Source organism: Eschscholzia californica, unplaced genomic scaffold (genome assembly GCF_041429995.1).
Source record: "Eschscholzia californica isolate CP2 unplaced genomic scaffold, dmEscCali1.0.p SCAF_5, whole genome shotgun sequence".
In the NCBI taxonomy this organism is placed as follows: domain Eukaryota; kingdom Viridiplantae; phylum Streptophyta; class Magnoliopsida; order Ranunculales; family Papaveraceae; genus Eschscholzia; species Eschscholzia californica.
In genome coordinates, this window is record NW_028238472.1 from 12,055,837 (window position 1) to 12,074,815 (window position 18,979).

General features: G+C 34.7%; 2 protein-coding genes and 1 pseudogene across 3 annotated transcripts; 1 reads left to right on the plus strand and 2 right to left on the minus strand.

Annotated features, from left to right (window-relative positions):
• The first annotated feature begins 176 nt into the window (after window positions 1-176).
• LOC147537109 (putative pentatricopeptide repeat-containing protein At3g05240 pseudogene) lies at window positions 177-2,907 on the plus strand (annotated as a pseudogene). The gene is made up of 2 exons (XR_015225417.1): window positions 177-2,534; window positions 2,646-2,907. The product of XR_015225417.1 is annotated as a putative pentatricopeptide repeat-containing protein At3g05240 pseudogene (transcript).
• Window positions 2,908-3,065: 158 nt separating this feature from the next.
• LOC147537110 (GRAS family transcription factor family protein) lies at window positions 3,066-4,663 on the minus strand. Its single transcript, XM_086641182.1, has one exon. It carries the CDS (start codon window positions 4,649-4,651, stop codon window positions 3,272-3,274), a length of 1,380 nt encoding a protein of 459 aa, XP_086497308.1. The 5' UTR covers window positions 4,652-4,663; the 3' UTR covers window positions 3,066-3,271.
• A 9,389-nt stretch (window positions 4,664-14,052) lies between these two features.
• On the minus strand, window positions 14,053-18,054 carry LOC147537111 (plastidic ATP/ADP-transporter-like). Its single transcript, XM_086644125.1, has 5 exons — window positions 16,756-18,054; window positions 15,437-15,691; window positions 15,142-15,285; window positions 14,703-15,050; window positions 14,053-14,606 (listed from the first exon to the last, which is right to left on the minus strand). The coding sequence occupies exons 1-5, from the start codon at window positions 17,509-17,511 to the stop codon at window positions 14,232-14,234; spliced, it is 1,878 nt and encodes a 625-aa protein (XP_086500251.1). The 5' UTR covers window positions 17,512-18,054; the 3' UTR covers window positions 14,053-14,231.
• Between the last annotated feature and the right edge of the window lie 925 nt (window positions 18,055-18,979).

Here is an 18,979-nt window from a genome sequence, read left to right on the forward strand (position 1 = left end):
TCTTGGAAAAAATTCATACAGGGTAACCGATTCACGTGAATAGTCTCAAAATTTTAAAAATTTGTTCTCGTTGTAAAGCAATCTCATATCGGTGGTGAATCGGAGTGTGGTGCTCCTCTTAAGAAGTTAAATACCCTTCTCTAGTGAGGCTTTTTAAAACCGTGAGACCCAGATGCTCCGCACCATCCTATCTGTTCTTCTAGCCTGACAAGTACATGAAACATAGCCTGACAAGTTCAACTTAATCTTTAGATGTCATATATCCAATTCCACCCCAAATCAGTAATCAGAACCAGTAATATATGGCAACAAAACTATCAGAGCATAATCTACTTCATAGAAACCTGTTCAAAAATAGAACAATTGAGTCAAATCCATGGGTATTTGATAAAAACTTGTTTGATCCAAGATACTTTTTTGGTGAGTAGAATCATTGCATTTTTAACTGTTTCATCTACCCATTTCAACATCGATTATGGTCGTCGAGTTTTCGATCAATTAAACCATCCAAATCAGTTCATTTGGAACTCCATGATCAGAGGTTACACCCAAAATGATTCCTCAAAAGAAGCTCTTTTACTTTTCAAACAGATGATGCATAGGGGTTATCTTCCTGATAATTATACTTACCCAATCATAACTAAAGCTTGTTCTAATCTTCATAAAGTTAATAATGGTGAACTCATTCATGGGCAGATTGTGAAATGGGGGTTTGAATCAGATATGTATATAATGTCTGGTTTTGTTAATTTTTATGCTAGTTGTGGGAGAATTGAAGTTGCAAGAAAGATATTTGATGAAATGCCTGAAAGAGATGTGGTTGCATGGACAAGTATGATTTCAAGCTACGCTCAATCGAATCATTCCGAGGAATGTTTCAATTTGTTTGATCAGATGAAAATGGAAGGTATTGAGCCAAACAAAGTCACAATGGTTAGCTTACTTTCGGCTTGTGGATATCGACAAGATCATAATAGAGGGCAGAAGCTTCATTCTTATATAATGGAGAATAAGATGGAATTCGACACAACTATAAATAACGCACTCGTGAATATGTATTTTAAGTGTAAAAATATGTCAAGTGCATTAGAAGTTTTTCGTAAAATCCCCACGAAAGATGCAGTTTCTTGGAATGTATTGATTGGTGGGTTCACACAAAATGGTCACCCGGCGGAAGCCCTAAAGTGGTTTGGAGAAATGAAGAACGAAGAAGTTAGACCCAACGAAATTACAATGGTAAGCATATTATCTGCGTGTGCACAATTGGGTGATCTAGAGCAAGGGAAGCTTATGCACTTATATATAAAAGAAAACAACATAACTTATGATGTTTTTGTCGGAAATGCTCTGGTTAACATGTATTGTAAGTGTAGAGATATCGATGAAGCAATGCTTGTTTTCCGTCAGATGAAAGCCAGAGATATATTTTCATGGACGACAATGATTACCGGTTATGTTCAAGGAAGCAAGTTTATAGAAGCATTGAAACTCTCTCAAGAGATGGAGTTCTTAGGAATTGAACAAAATCAAGTTACTCTAGTTAGCTTATTATCAGCTTGTGCTCAATTAGGAGCACTAAATCAAGGCAAAATGCTTCATACTTATATAGAACAACATAATGTGAAAACTGATATTTACTTAGGAAATGCGTTAGTTGATATGTATGCTAAGTGTGGAAGTATAGCAATGGCATTAAAGATTTTCGAAGAAATGACTTGCAGAGATATATCTTCATGGAACGCTATAATTGGAGGACTTGCCATTAATGGTCACGGAAACGAAGCTATCAAACTCTTCAACCAAATGCTGATTTCTTCGACCGATTTACTACCCGATGGTGTAACTTTCATGGCTCTTCTTTGTTCATGTACCCATTCTGGCTTAGTTCATGAAGGTTATAGATACTTCTTGTCAATGTCTAGCAAATATGGAATCACACCGTGTATTGAACATTATGGTTGTGTTGTTGATATGTTTGGTAAGGCAGGTTTCTTAGAACAAGCTATTGATTTTATTGAACAAATGCCATTGAAACCAAACGAAATCATCTTAGGTTCGCTTCTTTCTGCTTGTCGATTATATCGGAACTTGAATCTCGGAGAGAAAGTAGCTCGAAAAGTTATCGAGTTGGAGGTGAATGACGAAGGTTTATATGTTCTTATCTCCAATATGTATGCTGAAGCAGGTAAGTTTGATGAAGTTAGAAGAGTGAGAGATATTATGACTTCCAGAGGAATTGAGAGGTCCCCGGGATGTAGTTCAATTGAAGTTGATGGTGTTGTTCAAGAATTCTTCGTTGGGGACATGACGTTTTCTGAATCAGATTCGATATGTATGATTCTTGATCACCTAATGCTTCAGGCAAACGAGGTTGATGTTGCATAGCAAATGGTGAATACAACGTCATTGAGGTGGTTACTTCTTGTAATTTTTTCTAACGTTTTGAATCTGACTCGTCTGACTGTAATTCTTCTTGACCCAACTCCCTCCGGGCAAGGGCAGCCCGGGCCCAAAGCAACCGCTTTGGGCCCAACGTAGTTTTTTTTTTCTTTGGAGAATTCGACTACGGTCTACGTTAGTCGTTACAAGGCATAGATGCATCATGGAAATGTAATGAGCACGATAACCGCCTAGTTTAAACTGAGAATGAAAGAGGCCTAAAGCCCGACAACGAAGAGGCCTCCCGACAAATTATTACATTATTCATAGCCTAAATTACATAGGATAAATCTTGATGGCAACTGCTTCCACCACCGAGACTCGATCTCACGACCTCATGGTGGTTGGTGGACTTGGGCCCAACGTAGTTAAGAGTCTCATATTTTGAATTTTGTATGTTTTTTTTTGTTGAAATTGAATTTTGCATGTTACTTTTAAAATAATAATTATATTTCAAATAGATTTAAGACATGAGTTATGTTACTTTCGAAATAATATTTCTTTCTAATGAGACATTAGTACATCCTTGAAAGGTCAAAATGGGGTCGCCTTCGGAAAGTGGTCCGGCCTCCCTTCTCTACTGACCATATTAAGACAAAAACAGATAGTCTCACAAACATCCATTCACAACGTTTTTCAAATTTATTTATCTCGAAACACCAAAACAGACAGTATCACTGACGGTATGAAAGATTGAACCTACACAATTGACTACAAGTTCCAAACCCTGCACAATTGACCACCAATTTACTCACAAATTCAAAGTTAAACACATTAATTATCAACAATTAGACTAAGAACAACAATGATCATAGAAAATGAAAAATCAAAATCACAATGTCAGACCAGTAGAGAGTGTAATCCCAGCCATGTTTACACCTTTCATACTTGTCTCAGGAAGTGGGACCCATTTCCATTCTTTGTTATCCAAATCATAAGATAACCAAATCAAATCCCAATTTCCTTCAAAATTAGATACCAAAATAACCCTAATTACTCTTTCTCTCTCTTCCAAACAACCCATCATCTTACTATAAACCTTTCTCACTCTACCCACAATTTCTTGGGGCACCCTTGAAATTAACTCCCATCTTCTACCATCCAAACTCATCCCCCAAATCTCTATAAATGTTATCATCATCATTCCTACACCCTCAGATCTTACGATCACCATGTATCCATCACCGTACACGTGTAATCTATCAACTACATCTCCTGTACTAAATGCAATCGCCAACCGTTCATCAATTCCACCACCATCAAATCTTGGCCGTAGGATTATTGGTTCGTCACTTCCACCTGGTCCGGCAGCAAGAACAATACTTTCAGTCCGACGGTGAACGACGTTCAAGAACACCACTTTCTGGTTGTTGCCACGTAGCTGAGTCAACTCACTCTCACTCGCTTGAATCGACCTCCACGTGTTAGTCTCTGATGTGTACTCAAATAAAGTCGGCCGGTTCTGAAACAATTCAGCGAATAAGAACTTGAATCGGTCTGAACCAGGTGGTCCAGCTAATAATTTAAAACCGGATCGTCGCCACGACGACGTCCCACGTGGACCCAACGGGCTTGGTGGAATCTTCTTAACGGAGTTTAAATTAATATTAACGGCGATTACTTCTCGACGATTATTCAAAGCGAAAAGCAAAAAATCGCCGGAAGCTACAAGAAAATAAAGATCTTCGCCGGGAGGAACAACCAGAGATAATAAATCGGTCACTGGAATTTTAAACCAACGATTAGACCGATCCGTAAACCCATGAAGAACTGAGTCACGAAGGGATCGTTTCTTATAAATGAAAAGCCAAGGATCTGATTTAGATTGAAGATTATAATAGCAGCGGAAATCATCACTGGAGATAAGGGAAGTTAGGGTTTTTGAAATGGATTTTAACCGTACGATTTCTGGTAAAGATAAACGGAAAAGGATATCGTGCATGAGTTCCGATGGAAGAAGATGAAGACCGACGGCGTTAGATGTCAAATTCCGGCTAACATCCATTTCTTGTTTGGTGTTAATAGTAGTAGTAGTAGTGGTGGTACTGTGAGGGAAGGGAGTTTTTATTGTGGGAGTTGTCTTTGTTTTTTTTTTTTTTTTCTTTAGAAGTAAACTAATTAATTGTTTATAGTTGGAGTTTATTTTAGAAAAAGATTCCAAAATTATTATTGTGGATGAGATATATATTGTATAGGTTGTTTCCAATGACATATTTGTGAATATATATATTTTTTATCAGATGTTACCTGATTTTCTCAATGATTTTAATAAGAGTACACGAATCGTGCCATCATATTTCAAAATTATATTACAAGCTCGAATTCAAATGAGTACAAATTTTATATCTTTCTCATAGGTGTCCGTGTTTAAAACTGCAAAATTTAGATTCGACATATAATATTTTTAAGTGGTGAAATGGTGGTAAAACAATGGTTATGGTCGTTATAGCACTGTTAATAAAGTAAACTAGAAAATGGTCACAAGAAATACACCAATAACAATAGCTATACAGTGTTATTTTAATTGTATGATACACCTCACTAAGAGGATATTATTATAATTGAGTCGTTTGGGAGCGTCTCTTGAGTACTTAGACCTTTGTCAAACACATTTGTCTTTGATTAACTTAGATAAAAATTTAGGTTTAAATCTATAATCCTTCCCGTATGTTTTCTTATATTTCAATTTCATCTTTACTTAGTACCATGTTCTCTGCCTTCACTTCCAGTTGTCATCGCAAAAGGAGAAGGTCTCCTCCGCCGAAATAAATCTTCTAGTTTAAGGGTTTTCCCAAACCAGAACATGGCCGAATTTGGGTATTTACCCTAAAATCAAATAATTTTTTCCTTCACTAGATTAGAGAGATAGGGCAGAGAAAATGAAGATTATGGTTGTGGCGTTCAGAGTTGGTGTTAGCTAGAGTTGGTGTTAGCTAGAGTTGGTGGCGTAGGTGAAGACGAATATTAGATAGTAGAAAACAAACAAATCAACTTCTGACTCAAAATTATATTGCTCTCTTGAAATCAAATGTGATTAACCAAAATCTACATACTCAAAATCGAAAATAGATTCCCTATAAAATTGACTTATAATCGTTATCAGAGTGGCGTATAAAAATAAAACCTTGATCACAATAATAACAAAATCATTTTTTAAACATTCTTAAGCTTAACTAAGCCAAACTAGTAATCCTAATATATCATTGCAATAATTGTAAAAGACGAATTTATTTAACAGTATTTTTGAAAGAAGTCATTCATAAACCACCCACTTGTTACACTAGCAATTTTAGAATGTTATTTTATTTCCCAAATTACTTTCCAACTTTATAGAATTATGTGAAAAAAATAGAATTATTTCTTTTTTTGGCTTCCTACAATTGTGACCAGCTTCTTTTAGGGCTCATGTTTTTCGTAAATTTAAATTTGATACTCTTTTGTAAACACTGTTAGTTAACTTTTATGGTCAATTTTTTTTTTTCATATTTGTCCTTTTTATAAAAATGATTATATAAATTCAAAATTGACTCCCTTTTAAATTTTGGGTTAATTTTCAAAATATTGTAACTACTTTAGAACAAATTAGGGGGTCAAAATGGATTACATTTAAAAAAAGGGTCCGTGGGTATATGGCCCAAAATAATATTCAAAAAGGGTTTAGGGTCCAATCTTCCCAAAAAATGGATTTTTAGTCCTTTTGATCTTGGGACTAAAAACCCTTAATATATATTACATAATTCCTTCCATGTCCCAGTCGTTTTTCACGGGATTTTAATGTGTGGGGCCGCACAAAAATTTCAAACGGTTTAATGTACCTTGATTTTAGGATAAATTTAGGAAAAAACGGTTAGATTCTCACGAAAATTTCTCTCTCTTCTATAATCTGTTTAGAAACAAAATCTAAACTTTCTCAAATCAATTTTCTCTCTCTTCTTTGCAAATTTAATATGGAGATTTATTAGCCAAAAATATGGAGATTTATTAGAAAAAAATAGATAGAAACAAATCATAATTTCTCTCTCCTCTAAACAGATTTGGAAATCAAATCTTCTCTTTCCTATTATCCGAATCAATCTAGGATCAATTTAGCGTGATTTGGGGGTTAATATACAAACCATATATATCACTTTCTCTCACTTAACTTTCAGTTTTGGAAATAGTATATTTTTCTGGGAACATTAAAGTAGCATTTGTTTTCGTTTTTACTCACACATAAATACACATCGAATACAAATTATGAAACAAATACGTAAATTATGTATTATTTATGACGAATAAACCATCATTAGTCAAGTATACAACGTAATTTATCAAATGTATTTGGGTCTTGTTCAGTAAATTACATATAATTTCTATTACATTACACATAATTTCTATTACATTACACATCGTTTACATTCTGTTACAAAAAAATCGTTTGCACTATATTGTCGAAGAGCATATGTAGTCTTGAGCAGGACAAACAACATTTACACTATATTGTCGAAAAGCATATCCAAATGATTTTGCACCACCAGGAAACAAATGACCAACTTCAGTAGGAAATTCCATAAGTAACAACAAAACTGCAAAAAGAAAACATATACATTTGTTAACAAAACATATAATTTACTAGAAACGACATGTATAATGGAATAAATTATGCATACTGTTTGTTAAACTTCATAATGTGTTAGGAGACAAACATAACGTTAATTCGAATCACAAGGTCACTGTTATGTGAAAAAATATGTATAATGTGCAATAAATTACATATAATTTTTGGAACATTTATTGTACTATAAACGGCAACTGTTTTGGGAAAAAAGTACGCGTAATGTTGAATAAATTATATTTAATTTATGCAGATTTATAAGATGTTTTTGATATTATTTATAAAGTATGATTAATTTGTAACAAAATAAATATATTTTACATTCTGTTATAAAAACATCGTACAAAAGACGTCTGCGTTATGTATGTGTTATGTTCTGTAAACATCATGTAATGTCGTGTAAATTATATATCGTTTACATTCTGTTACAACCAAATCGTACTAGATCTACTCTGGATAAAAAATGATTTGTAATTTATTGTAAACGATCCGTAATTTATGTTAAATTATATATCGTTTGCATTCAGTTATAACAAATCTTACGAGATCTTCACTGCATCAAAAATTGTACGGAAACCTTGATGAAGATTTGAAGAAATAATCTAAAAATCTGTAACCTAAAACTACTAAAAAGTAACAAAATACATAGATACAAACACTTCTTAATCGCATTATCTTCAGTAAAGACGGATTTAACATTAACATAATAAAATCGGTTATGAATCTTAGAGAGAGAAAATACTGAATAATGATGAAGATTTGATTAGATGATACAAAGAGAAATTCGATTATAATGAAATTCATGAACAAAGTTCAAGATGAAGATGAAAAATATTAAACAGAAAGGAAGAAATCAAAACCTTTAACATTACTTGAAAAGCAATATTAAATCTGATTCAGAATTTGTTCCAATGAAACGAAAAATGATTTCTGTAATGTGTCTTACCTGATAAACGATGAAGAAGATGATTTCAGCTGCTCTAATGAAGAAGAAACAAGATTTCTGAGATTAATGGATGATTATCAAACGATTCTGATTTAGAGAGAGAGAGAAGATAAACAGGTTTCGGTTACTGAAGATAATGAAGATCACGGTTACTATGTTTATAAACGTGATTGGAGAGAGAAAGGTGAGAGATAAAAATGAAAAAAGATATTTTGGATTTTAGAATGTAAATCAGATTTTATATATAAAGAAGGTTAGTATAGGTATTATAAATTAATATGTATTCTAGGGATTTGTGTTTTCTCTCTAGATGACACCAAATGGACTAGATATCCATTTGTATTATTTTTTTGGTTTTGAAACCCTTTATAGGATTAGAGAGGACTAAAATGTCCTATTAGGACCCATTTTTTGGACTATAAGCCCAAAAATTCTTAAAAAAATCAAAAACAGCTTATCTCTCCCTCTCTCTTCCATCTCATCGCCTCTCACCTCCACATCGTCTCTGCCCACATCATCATCTTCTCCGGCGAATGTCGCCGACCGGTCAAATTTTTCGGCGACCTTCAAACATTATTTTTTTTTAAATTCCTTCTTCTCCCTCTTATTTTTTGCTTAATCTCTCTCTAACCTTTTTCGATCTCTCTCTAACCTTTTTCTCTCTCTAATCCACCTCTCTCTTTAATTTCTCTATCTCTCTAACCTTTCTTTCTCTCTAACCTTTCTCTCTCTCTCTAACCTCTCTCTCTCTCTCTATACAACTCCGGCGAAGGGGAGGAGCCCCTTCGCCGGAGAAACCAGACTGAGAGTTGGCTTCAACAACCAGACCTTGAAGGTCTGGTTTTACTTTGAAACCAAGACCTTTGAGGTCTGGTTTCTCCGGCGAAGGGCTCCTCCCTTTCGTCGGAGTTGTATAAAGACAGGTTAGAGAGGGAGGTTAGAGAGAGAGAGGTTAGAGAGATTAGAGAGAGATGAAGCAAAAAAAAAAAAGAGAAGAGGAAGAGATTTGAAAAAAAAAATTATGTTGAAGGTCGCCTGAAAATTTGGTCGGTCGGCGAGATGATGATGATGTGTGCAGAGATAATGATGTTTTTAATTTTGTTTAAATGTGTTCAATTTTGGCTCCTTAGTTTTTTCTAAAATAGTTATAATATTTTAAAGATTAACCCAAATTTAAAAGGGGGTTAATTTTGTATTTATAAAACCATTTTTATAAGAAGGAAAAATATGGAAACAAAAATATTGACCGTAAAAGTTAACTGTCAGTGTTAACAAATGAGGATTAAATTTGAATTCACGAAAAACGTGAGCTTATAAGGGAAGTTGATCACAAAGTAGGGGGCCAATAAAGAAATAACTCAAAAAATATCACAAAAAAGCAAAATAAAGAAAAGAAAACAAGCAACAGATACACATACTATTATAACACAGAAAGAGTTTTATTTTCATTGTGGCTCACCTATTACAATATACATAAATAACAGGGGTGGCGCTGGCCCAAAGCGACCAAAGCAGTCGCCCCAACTTTGGGAAGGGCCCCGTAGCAATGAGCTGTTATATACAGTAGCAGGTCTAAATAAAACTCAAAGGAGCTACAGCCTAGTGGAGCGGTTTAGCACATGTCAAATGACCCTCAAGGCTCGCGTTCAAGTCTCACCTCCCACGTCTCAATTTTTCTAACACACAATCAAAGCTTTTCTTTCACACCACCTTTATGTTCTTGAAAGAGCATCCACTTAGTTTTTCCTTTTTGGTGAAAATGAACTAGTTGTCAATGGATTATTTTATCCCTGGAACGGGTTCAACTAGTATAAATTCATTGGATGTATGATTTTTTAATCTTTCCTATATATTAAGTAAATCATGCTTTGAACAATTCACTACAATGAATTGAGACTAATGATTGGGTTTTCCAACATTTACGAAATTGTTATTTTCTTACTACGATTTTCGATTGTGTTAAAATGAAACAGGATGTAAAAATTACATTAAATATATGTCAAGAAAGTACTATAATCTACTAAGTTTATTTTTTCGTCAAGTCTTAAGTAAGTCAGAGCAAAAAATGAATGAAATAAGTCTAAATCGAAGAGAACTTTCTAACTCCAAAATCCAAATGAAGGCTCGTTTTTTTTTATTTGACAGATATATTTTAATTAAATTACTGTTAGATGTTCATTTTGTAAATTTTACAATGTGAAAAAATTAGAGTTTTTTTTTTTTTTTCTAATAGGCCCCCAATTTGGCCCACCGCTTTGGGCCTCCTAACAACTAGGGCCGGCCCTGATAAATAAATACAAAATTTCAATTGTATAAGGTTTTTTTTTTCTCGAAAGTTCAATTGTATAACTTGGTAGTGCAAATACTTTTTCAAAAAACTGATTAATTTAAGTATATAGATTATCTCAGAACGGAGTCAATTTTTTAACCTTTCGAAAATGAATCTTAAAGAAATCATACCTAATCGGTATCTCAACTAGCACGATCCATTATTACAAACGTACTAGTTTAGTTTTAAGATATAGTGAATTACTAGAACTAGAAGCACACAAAGAAAATAAGAAATAAACACCAAGTAATAATATAATCAAGTTCAAGACCTTAAAGAAGTGGTTGTTGTGTATGAGGTAGTAAAGCACGCGAGCACTTATTTAATATTTCTTTAATCATATTTATTAAAGTATAGAGAGAAGTTGGGTCACGGATGGGGTAGATAAATGAAGTGGACTTGCATTAATATTTCATTTATTTTCCAATCATGAATTGCCACGTAGGCTTCTATGTGGGACATGTATAGTCCACCTCACTTGATTGAATAGCAAGGGCACATTGGCAAGGATTCATGACCTTTGTGCCAAACTAGGGGCCAATTCTAAATGGGTTAATTCCAATTTGCCCCCAATTTGTGACTAACTAGAAAATTTGGTCCACATATTTGTCTACTACCTCAATTTGGGCCAAATATCATGATATTGTTAATCAAAGTTAACAATCAACGATAATATTTTCCTTTCCCTTTCAATCATTTTCTGCATATTCTTTCTCAACGAAGGAAATTATTGTCGAAAAACATCGCGACAACGGTCAGACTGTCTTTACTAGACCTTTAAAAATTTTCTGCAATCTCTCTCTCTTCTTCATCTTGCCACCACCGCCATCACCTTCATCTCTTTTTCCCTTTCTACAGTTCTCGTTCTCTCATCACTCTCTTTGCCTCAAAATTCTCTCACTCTTTCTTTAAAGCTTTAAATTTGACGTTTCCACGGAAGGTCCTTTTGAAGTTTCAATAGATGGTTGAAGAGAGAGTATATTTCTCAAACATTTATCTCCATGAAACTTATATCTTAACTAGTTAACCAAATATTCCTTATAGTTAACTACCTCAGTAGTTAAATTTATACACATTTCAAAAAAATAATAATTTAGACTGCAAATTTCAGTACACCAAATTTAGTGTTTTGGATTGCGAAACCTCTTAAAAAAGCACAGAGAATTGGATACGAAGGAGAAGTAGAATATCATGTCACTTTGGTTCCGTACTGGCGAGCTAAGATATTTCCCAATTTCCATTTTGATTGGTAAGCTCAGATAATTTTACCTTTTTCCGCTTCCTAGTCTTTTTAGGTATCCTCGGAGTTTGAGAATAAATTTGAAAAATATAAAGCTTCAATCAAACAATTATTTATGTAGAAATATTTGATGCTAAGTATGTTTTATAGGAGTAGATTAAATGAATCAAGTTTTCTCAATAAATTTTCATTATTCAAAGTAATTCTCTTTTTCATTTTTGTTGTTGAAAAAAAAGTAAGTTTTCTGTAAGAGCTGTCTTTTCATAAGCTAATAATAATATTTTTTGAACTTTTTTAGTCATAACCCTTTAAAATTATAAATCAGATATATATTTATATTTCCGTTTGTCAAACTCAAACAACAGGAAGAGAACAACATGATGACAAAATGATTGAGGGTAGCTTGAATTGGAATTTGACAGACTTAATTATTGCTTTTGGTATTTCTTTTTTTTTTTTTTTTTTTTTTTGACATACATAAGTTGCAAGCCTTGCTTAGATATTTTCAAGTTTTGTTAGAATACACACCCTACTATATAATTAGGTCAATGTAGTTCAAGATATACAAAAACAAGGGACACCATACAACCATTGAAATATTATATTAGATGTTTATCTTTCAGTCGTAAATTGTTGTATATATCCGGAAATATCACTAGTAAACAACTTTTCGTAATTATATATTTAATAGTAAATGTGTTCCACATCTAATGTTGTTCCGTCTTATTCTTATATTACATATGCTAAAAGATTAAATACACTTTTTATATGGTATTAGAGTCGAAACAACTCATCTTTTGAACGTACAGATGTGGTGGTCCTGAATTGCTTAGGAAAACGCCTTGAACACGGGTTATATGCAATATGTGTGAGCTGAGACTTCGTAAAAATTTTGAGGTTATTTCGTGGAATTATAGTTCACTCATAACAAAATCTTACACCTATAAAACTTAGATCGCACGTATGTATATAGACATCATTATTCATTTATGTAAAAACTCACCAGTGTTTCTATTGGTGTCTATTAGATTCATCTCTGGATAAAAAAGGCATATAGCCATACAATGTATTTTATCTCCAATATGCTATCTAACAATTGAGTTCAAATATTGGTTTTTCTATCCTATTTCTCTAGCTTCCCTCAACAGAAAATATCTTTATTTCTATTCATTTCATTCACAGTTGATTATTTCATACAAATTCTATAAAAAAATATTTACTCTAATTTTCACTTTATCAATATGTGGATCACATCTATATAACAGGGGGAAGAGCAATTTTTTTTAGAATATACTTTCCTCTCCAATAGCTGAGATTACACGTCCTTAACTTATCTCTGTAACATCTCCCAAGTTTATTTTCAAAGGTAATTCCAAACTTATCTCTAATACTATCTCTAACGGATTGAGATTATAGAACTGTCTATGTCCATTGAACTCTGGTTTTACTGTCCTATATCGACAGAAAAGAAATAAAGAGTAGAACGGAAGGGGGCGGTGGAAGTTGAAAAAGAAAGATAACAGTTAGCTAACTGAAATAAGGAAAATGGCCAAATAAGTAATGGTTTAGTTGAAGGCCACCTTAGATATCCAACAACTCTCAACTTTTAGGGGACCATTTTTCATCTCCTTATCCAAACCATTCATACGTCAACCCCTTCCTTTCCATCACTTTTTTATACCTAAAAATCACATTCTTAGATTTTCCCCTTTTTCTCTCTTTTCTTTTTTTTTGGTGTGGTCGGCCTTTTGAGATGGATGGCTGCTAGGGTTTCTCTTAGCTGAACTCATCACTAGTTTTTGTCCCTACCGACATTCGCTCTACCCTCGTGCATATTTATCAACAGTTTTGACTCTTGGGTAGTTCCAAGAGAAACTAACTAGTATAACGAAACTGACTTCTATTCGAACATAATTTTGAACCTTTAATACCAATAAATCAAATAATGAAATTTCGATAGACATGAAAATGAAAATACTTCGGTCATCTCGACCAAAATATTTCGAAGTTTAATTCTTTGCAAGAAACCCATACACATTCTAAACTCAAGTAAGCAAAACCTTGAAAACATCTCCACTATGCCATGAAGTTGTTCTCCTCTCCCTACCAAGTAATATGGGGAGTTCTAGAATGAGAAACTGACTCCTCCGAATCTGAATTGCCCAACTCTAAACTCAAGTAAGCAAAACCTTGAAAACATCTCCACTATGCCATGAAGTTGTTCTCCTCTCCCTACCAAGTAATATGGGGAGTTCTAGAATGAGAAACTGACTCCTCCGAATCTGAATTGCCCAACTCAAATAGATCTCAAACCAACTACTCACACAAGTCAGACATCACAAATCAGACAAAAACAAACATTCTAAATCCTGACTCAACGACACCTAGACTAAGATTTGGATCTGAGTTAGAAATAAACAAACAATACTAGAGATTTGTTATCGGACTTTCTAATATGATTGATCAGTTAAGCAAGAACAGGTAATCTCCAAAACACTAAAATGTAAGGGAACCATGACTTTCATTACTTTTAAAACATCAAATTAAAGCAATAAAAACAAGCACATTTCAAGTTCTTTCCCTACCAAAAAGGAGTAAAGGATTTGTAAATAACCAGCTCTAACTAACCTGCTTCTACATCTGATTATTTGTATCGAAAATATCAAGTAATCAAAGAAATTTACTAGATCTTGTTGGGCTTGGAAGGTTCAGAAGAACTACTAGATACATCACCATCTGAGCTCAGCCCACTAGCAAGAGGCCCATTTCTGGCCCCATCCGAAAGATTTGTTCCTTCATGGGCCACTATTGGACTAGTCACATTTGATCTTTCCTCAATCTTCTCAAGTTCTTCCTCTTGACGTAATGCGGTGAACTGAGAGTCCAGAGACTTAGCTGCCGCTAACCAAGCAAGAACAATGACCAATAAAATTCCTCCAAGGTAAGGAGTCGAATTAGCAAGTGACCCAAATGTTAAGATCATAAATTGTTGGATCAGAGCTCCTCCCGATTTCCCCAAGGGGTTACAAACAACATCAATGGCTGCCTTCCCTTTAACCTGCAATCAAAGTCAAGTTTTAGGCAAAGGAGAGAAAAAGTTGCAGAAACCAATATATAAATGAAATATGAATTCGGGTTTTTCTTAAGTTCGGACCTTTGTGTCTTCGTCTAATGGGATGTATGCCATTTCTTTACAAGGATCGAATAAACTATATTTTGCACTCTTACTGAAAATATTCTGCAAAGCTCCAATGTAAACTGCGGCAAGAAGAGGAGTCATCCCTAGTTGCCCGATAAGAGGAGCTATTGGCCCACCAAACAAGAGCAGCGAGAAAAATCCAACTCCTGTGAGGAGAAGAACTGTGGGAGTAATCTTAGCTGCAACTCCCCATCCATATTTATTGAAAATCCATTGACTTAGCAACATCATTGAGAAAGTTGCAATCCCTGTCGCAGTTGAGAAATCGCCCATGAAAGCTGAATACTCATTCGGGCTCGGAAACTGAGGTAGTAAAGAAAAAACGAGAGAACTTTGTTAGCACAAGGCAAACTGAGATGATAGATGGAATTTGAAATCGATATATTTTATTTACCTGAGCCTTGAGCTTTGATTTCCATGTTACTTCGACAAGGTTGATGCTAATACCATAGGCAACCACCAAGGTTGCAAGGTCCCTAATATATCTTGACGATACTAGGAATTTCAGGCTCTCCATTGTGCCCATTTTCGGCTTTTCCTGCAAAACAATTAACAGCACATGAACAAAATGACTTAAGAGGGCACCAACTGGATGTGCTTCATGCTACGGCCCGTAGGGAACTTCTAGACACGTCAGCTGGAAGTCAAACCGAGATAAGAGATAAGCAATATGAGGTTTGCCGATTTACCTTCTTCTTGCTGCTACGGGCAGGAAGAGGCACGAAAGTATTGACCCACCAGTAGATAAAACAGATCGCAAGACCCATCAACACTACAATACTCATCATTCCTTTCAATGAGACAGCCCAACCATCAACTCCTGGGCCCAAGTTTTTTCTCAGGTTAGAGAAGTACTTGACAGTTCGACCCGAGAAAATGAGAGCCACATTTGCTCCGAGTCCAAATAACGGGTAGAACTTTTTCGCTTCTTCGACAGTAGTAATCTGCAACAAAGCGAACAAATAAGTTATTTACGGGCCTACGGCTCCGAAAAACTAATACTTATATATCGATGCCAGAAAAGGCTGCAATATCATAGGCTATTTGTATTTCTCAGAAACCCCGCTAAAATCACAGTTTTAGAGAAAAATACTCCGATCGTGTATCAGTAAAATCCTTATCAAGAGCAAAGGTGTTCCATATACGAGAATAAAGCTTCACAGAGAGGTAAATAAATCCAGACAAAATATTGTCTATACCTCTTTATGAAGCTTGGAATTCGGAAAAGAATAAAAACTTGTAAAAAAACATATGAAACTGTTCAATTAAGAAAGAAATGTTTCGAGGAAAATAGCTCAAAGGGGCGACCGGAGTTTCCTAGGCATGAGGATTAGTTGCACACTTTTGTGGTAGTTCGAGTGGATTCACATGTAAAAATGGATTGATCGATTTGCAAATTTATAAGTATTATGAATTCAAATGGAAATTTATCTCTAGTTTGTCATCTGACTGCATATTAGCATTGAATTGTTCCACTAATTCTCATTAAGCTTCCATAAAAGTTGACGCACTCCTTATGCAAAAAAATTAGCATAGTAAACAGAACAAGTAAAACCAACTTATCAGATAAAACATCGATATGCAAGATCCACAATCGATTCAATATCAGGGATCCGATTTGGTCGAAACTCTAGCTTCTATACCCCGAACCCAGACTCGATGCTTATGTAGCCTACAATCAAAGGGCCGACTGTTTACATCTTTCCGCATATCACGAGATGATGCTAACTATGCATGAGCCATTGGATCTTTACCCTGGTTAGATTGGTTATACTGAATGCCTTTTTTATCCAATATACAGTCTACCAAAAATCTCTCAATTCTTGGAGAACCTAAACAAGATTACTGAATGGTGATCTCTTTCATTAACTCATAGCATGTATAATAAATAATCATATTTCATCAAACCCATGACAAAATTTATTAGAAAAGCAAGAATTGTAATTGAAACAAAACATTTAAGATAGAAATGAATGGATAAGATCCCAAGTTCTAAAATCATTTTTACCTGATTAGCAAATCCCCAAAACAGAACTGAAACAACAACACTTCCCCAAAGCTCAGCCATGACATAGAACAAACAAAAGCTCCATATCCTCAAAATAGCAACTGGACCAAGAAAACTAGGACCAAGTGAAGCTAAAAGCTTATCTGCAAGTGCTGTTGGGTGAAATACATTGCTAAGAGGATAAAGAACGAAACCGAATGCCCCGAAAAAAGCTATAAAAGGAACCATAACTGTATAGAAAAGAGCTTGTTTTGATAACACATTTGAAAGCTTAGTATATAAGAGCATAAATCCAATTGCCATTGGCAAATTAACCCAAGTCTTCAAAAATGGTATAATCTCAGCACTACTTCCTTTAGCTGTCACAACTAAGACATCTTTTGTATCTCTAAGAATTGTATAGTTGAAGAGAATACAAAAAAACATCATCCCAAGTGGGATAATCTTCTTAAGAGTAGTTATCTCAATACCTAAAAACTTGGGTTTATCATCAAAATCATCAAGAAAAGCTGAACCATCAGAAGAAGCAACTGAGCAGGAAATCTGCAAGTTTCTATCTTTTTTGAAGAACCCATTGTTTTTTGGGATAAACCCTTGGAATTTTTTAAACCCATCAGTAGATTGAGAAAACCCATTGAGGGTATTATTTTTCTGGATGTTTAAGCGATTTCTTAACCCATTTTGTGGATTGAAAACTCTAGTTTTTGGGTTTGGAGGAAGAGAGAGAAGTCCTTTTGTATGTAGAACTGCTTTCATGTCTCTTCAAGAACACAAAATTCCTAACTTTTACTTCAGTAATGGAACATAGAAATGATAAAAAGAGAGATAAGGTAGTGGTGGTGGTGGAGTGGTGGTGGCGGCGGCCGGTGGTGAGAACAAAACTGTGCAAGATAAAGAAGAAGAAGAAGAAGAAGAAGAAGAAGAAAAGTGTAAAGATGGAATCTTTATCAGTTAGAGAAGGAATAGTCAATTGGAGAACACCTTGTTGGTAAACATCTGACTGTTGAAAAGTGTCAAAGAAAGAATCAAACTTTTGCTAATAGGATCCAAAATTTGATACCAAAATCAAATTCAAATTCAATTGCAACTTCTCTTCTGCAAAATCCCTAATTTTGGCCAGATAGATATTTTCTCAATTTCTTTACCCATTTGAAATATTGGTGGTGACCTTATGGCACATTTTATATGCCAAAGGGAATCTGTAAAGGCTCCACAGATTATTGGAGCAATTGGGCAACTCAAATTTTTAGTGTATCCATGTGTTAAAAACGCATATTTCAAAACAAGCACTCATTATTGTGTTTGATCCAAATCGATTTAACTCCATAGATTTCAAAGGGGCGTAAAATACTTTCTTCTTGCACACTCTCACTTTTGTGTTTGATATAAAATCGTTTCAACTGATTTCAAAGGGTCGTAAAACACTTCTCTATTTGTCTCGCTAAACTCGTCACCAAACGAATCCAGATCGAGTAATCTCGATGATTTTTCTTTAGATTTAGGTTGAAATCAGTTTATCACGATACGGTATTTTATTTTGTCAATTTTAATTTTAAAAATGATCGATCGGGACTAAAGGTAGGTTCAGACCTTTTTATTTTGGTTACCAAGTCGAACCCTTGCACCACTACTAAAGACGTGCCAATTTTGGTTTACAAAACTAGTTTAACTCCATTGGTTTCAACTCCAGAATATTATCGTTGAAATCAAATTGATTTTGAGTTCAAAGTCAAATTGACACCACCGGAGGGATGTTAATAAAGTGTCATGGTCCGAGTGAATTGTCGTAGTCATTTAGGTAGGGGAGGAATTATTAACACTATTGGGGCCGAGTAAAAGTTCCCTAAGATAAACGCAATCAAGCCTAGTATTCGTTATTTATATCGGCCCTAATCAAAGCTCATATACACTTTTACAAGGCTCGCCATTAGAAATTTAGGAATGAATTTTTTTTTTACCTGGACTCCAAGAGTCATACATGACATAGATACATCATGAATATTTCATCATTAACCTTAATAAACCTAGTTCATTAGATCATGGATTTTTTTTACTTTTGCTGGAAGCTGGAACCTCCACATTAGAGCAAATCCAATGGGGAGGAGTCCCGGGCCCTTAATTCAAATTAAGGGCCCGGGACACCCCTTCCTCCCCATTGGACTCAAGCCTGTCCCAGGAGGAGGGCGGAGGCAAATAAGGGGCGGCCCCTTATTAGGGGCCGGCC

Coding starts and splice junctions, on each gene's coding strand:
- LOC147537110 (XM_086641182.1), bottom strand. CDS start 4,651: ATGTCATTGGAAACAACCTATACAATATATATCTCATCCACAATAATA.
- LOC147537111 (XM_086644125.1), bottom strand. CDS start 17,511: ATGAAAGCAGTTCTACATACAAAAGGACTTCTCTCTCTTCCTCCAAAC. Junction 15,286..15,436: donor CCCGTAGCAGCAAGAAGAAG/GTAAATCGGCAA, acceptor ATTGTTTTGCAG/GAAAAGCCGAAAATGGGCAC. Junction 15,051..15,141: donor AATCAAAGCTCAAGGCTCAG/GTAAATAAAATA, acceptor TTACTACCTCAG/TTTCCGAGCCCGAATGAGTA.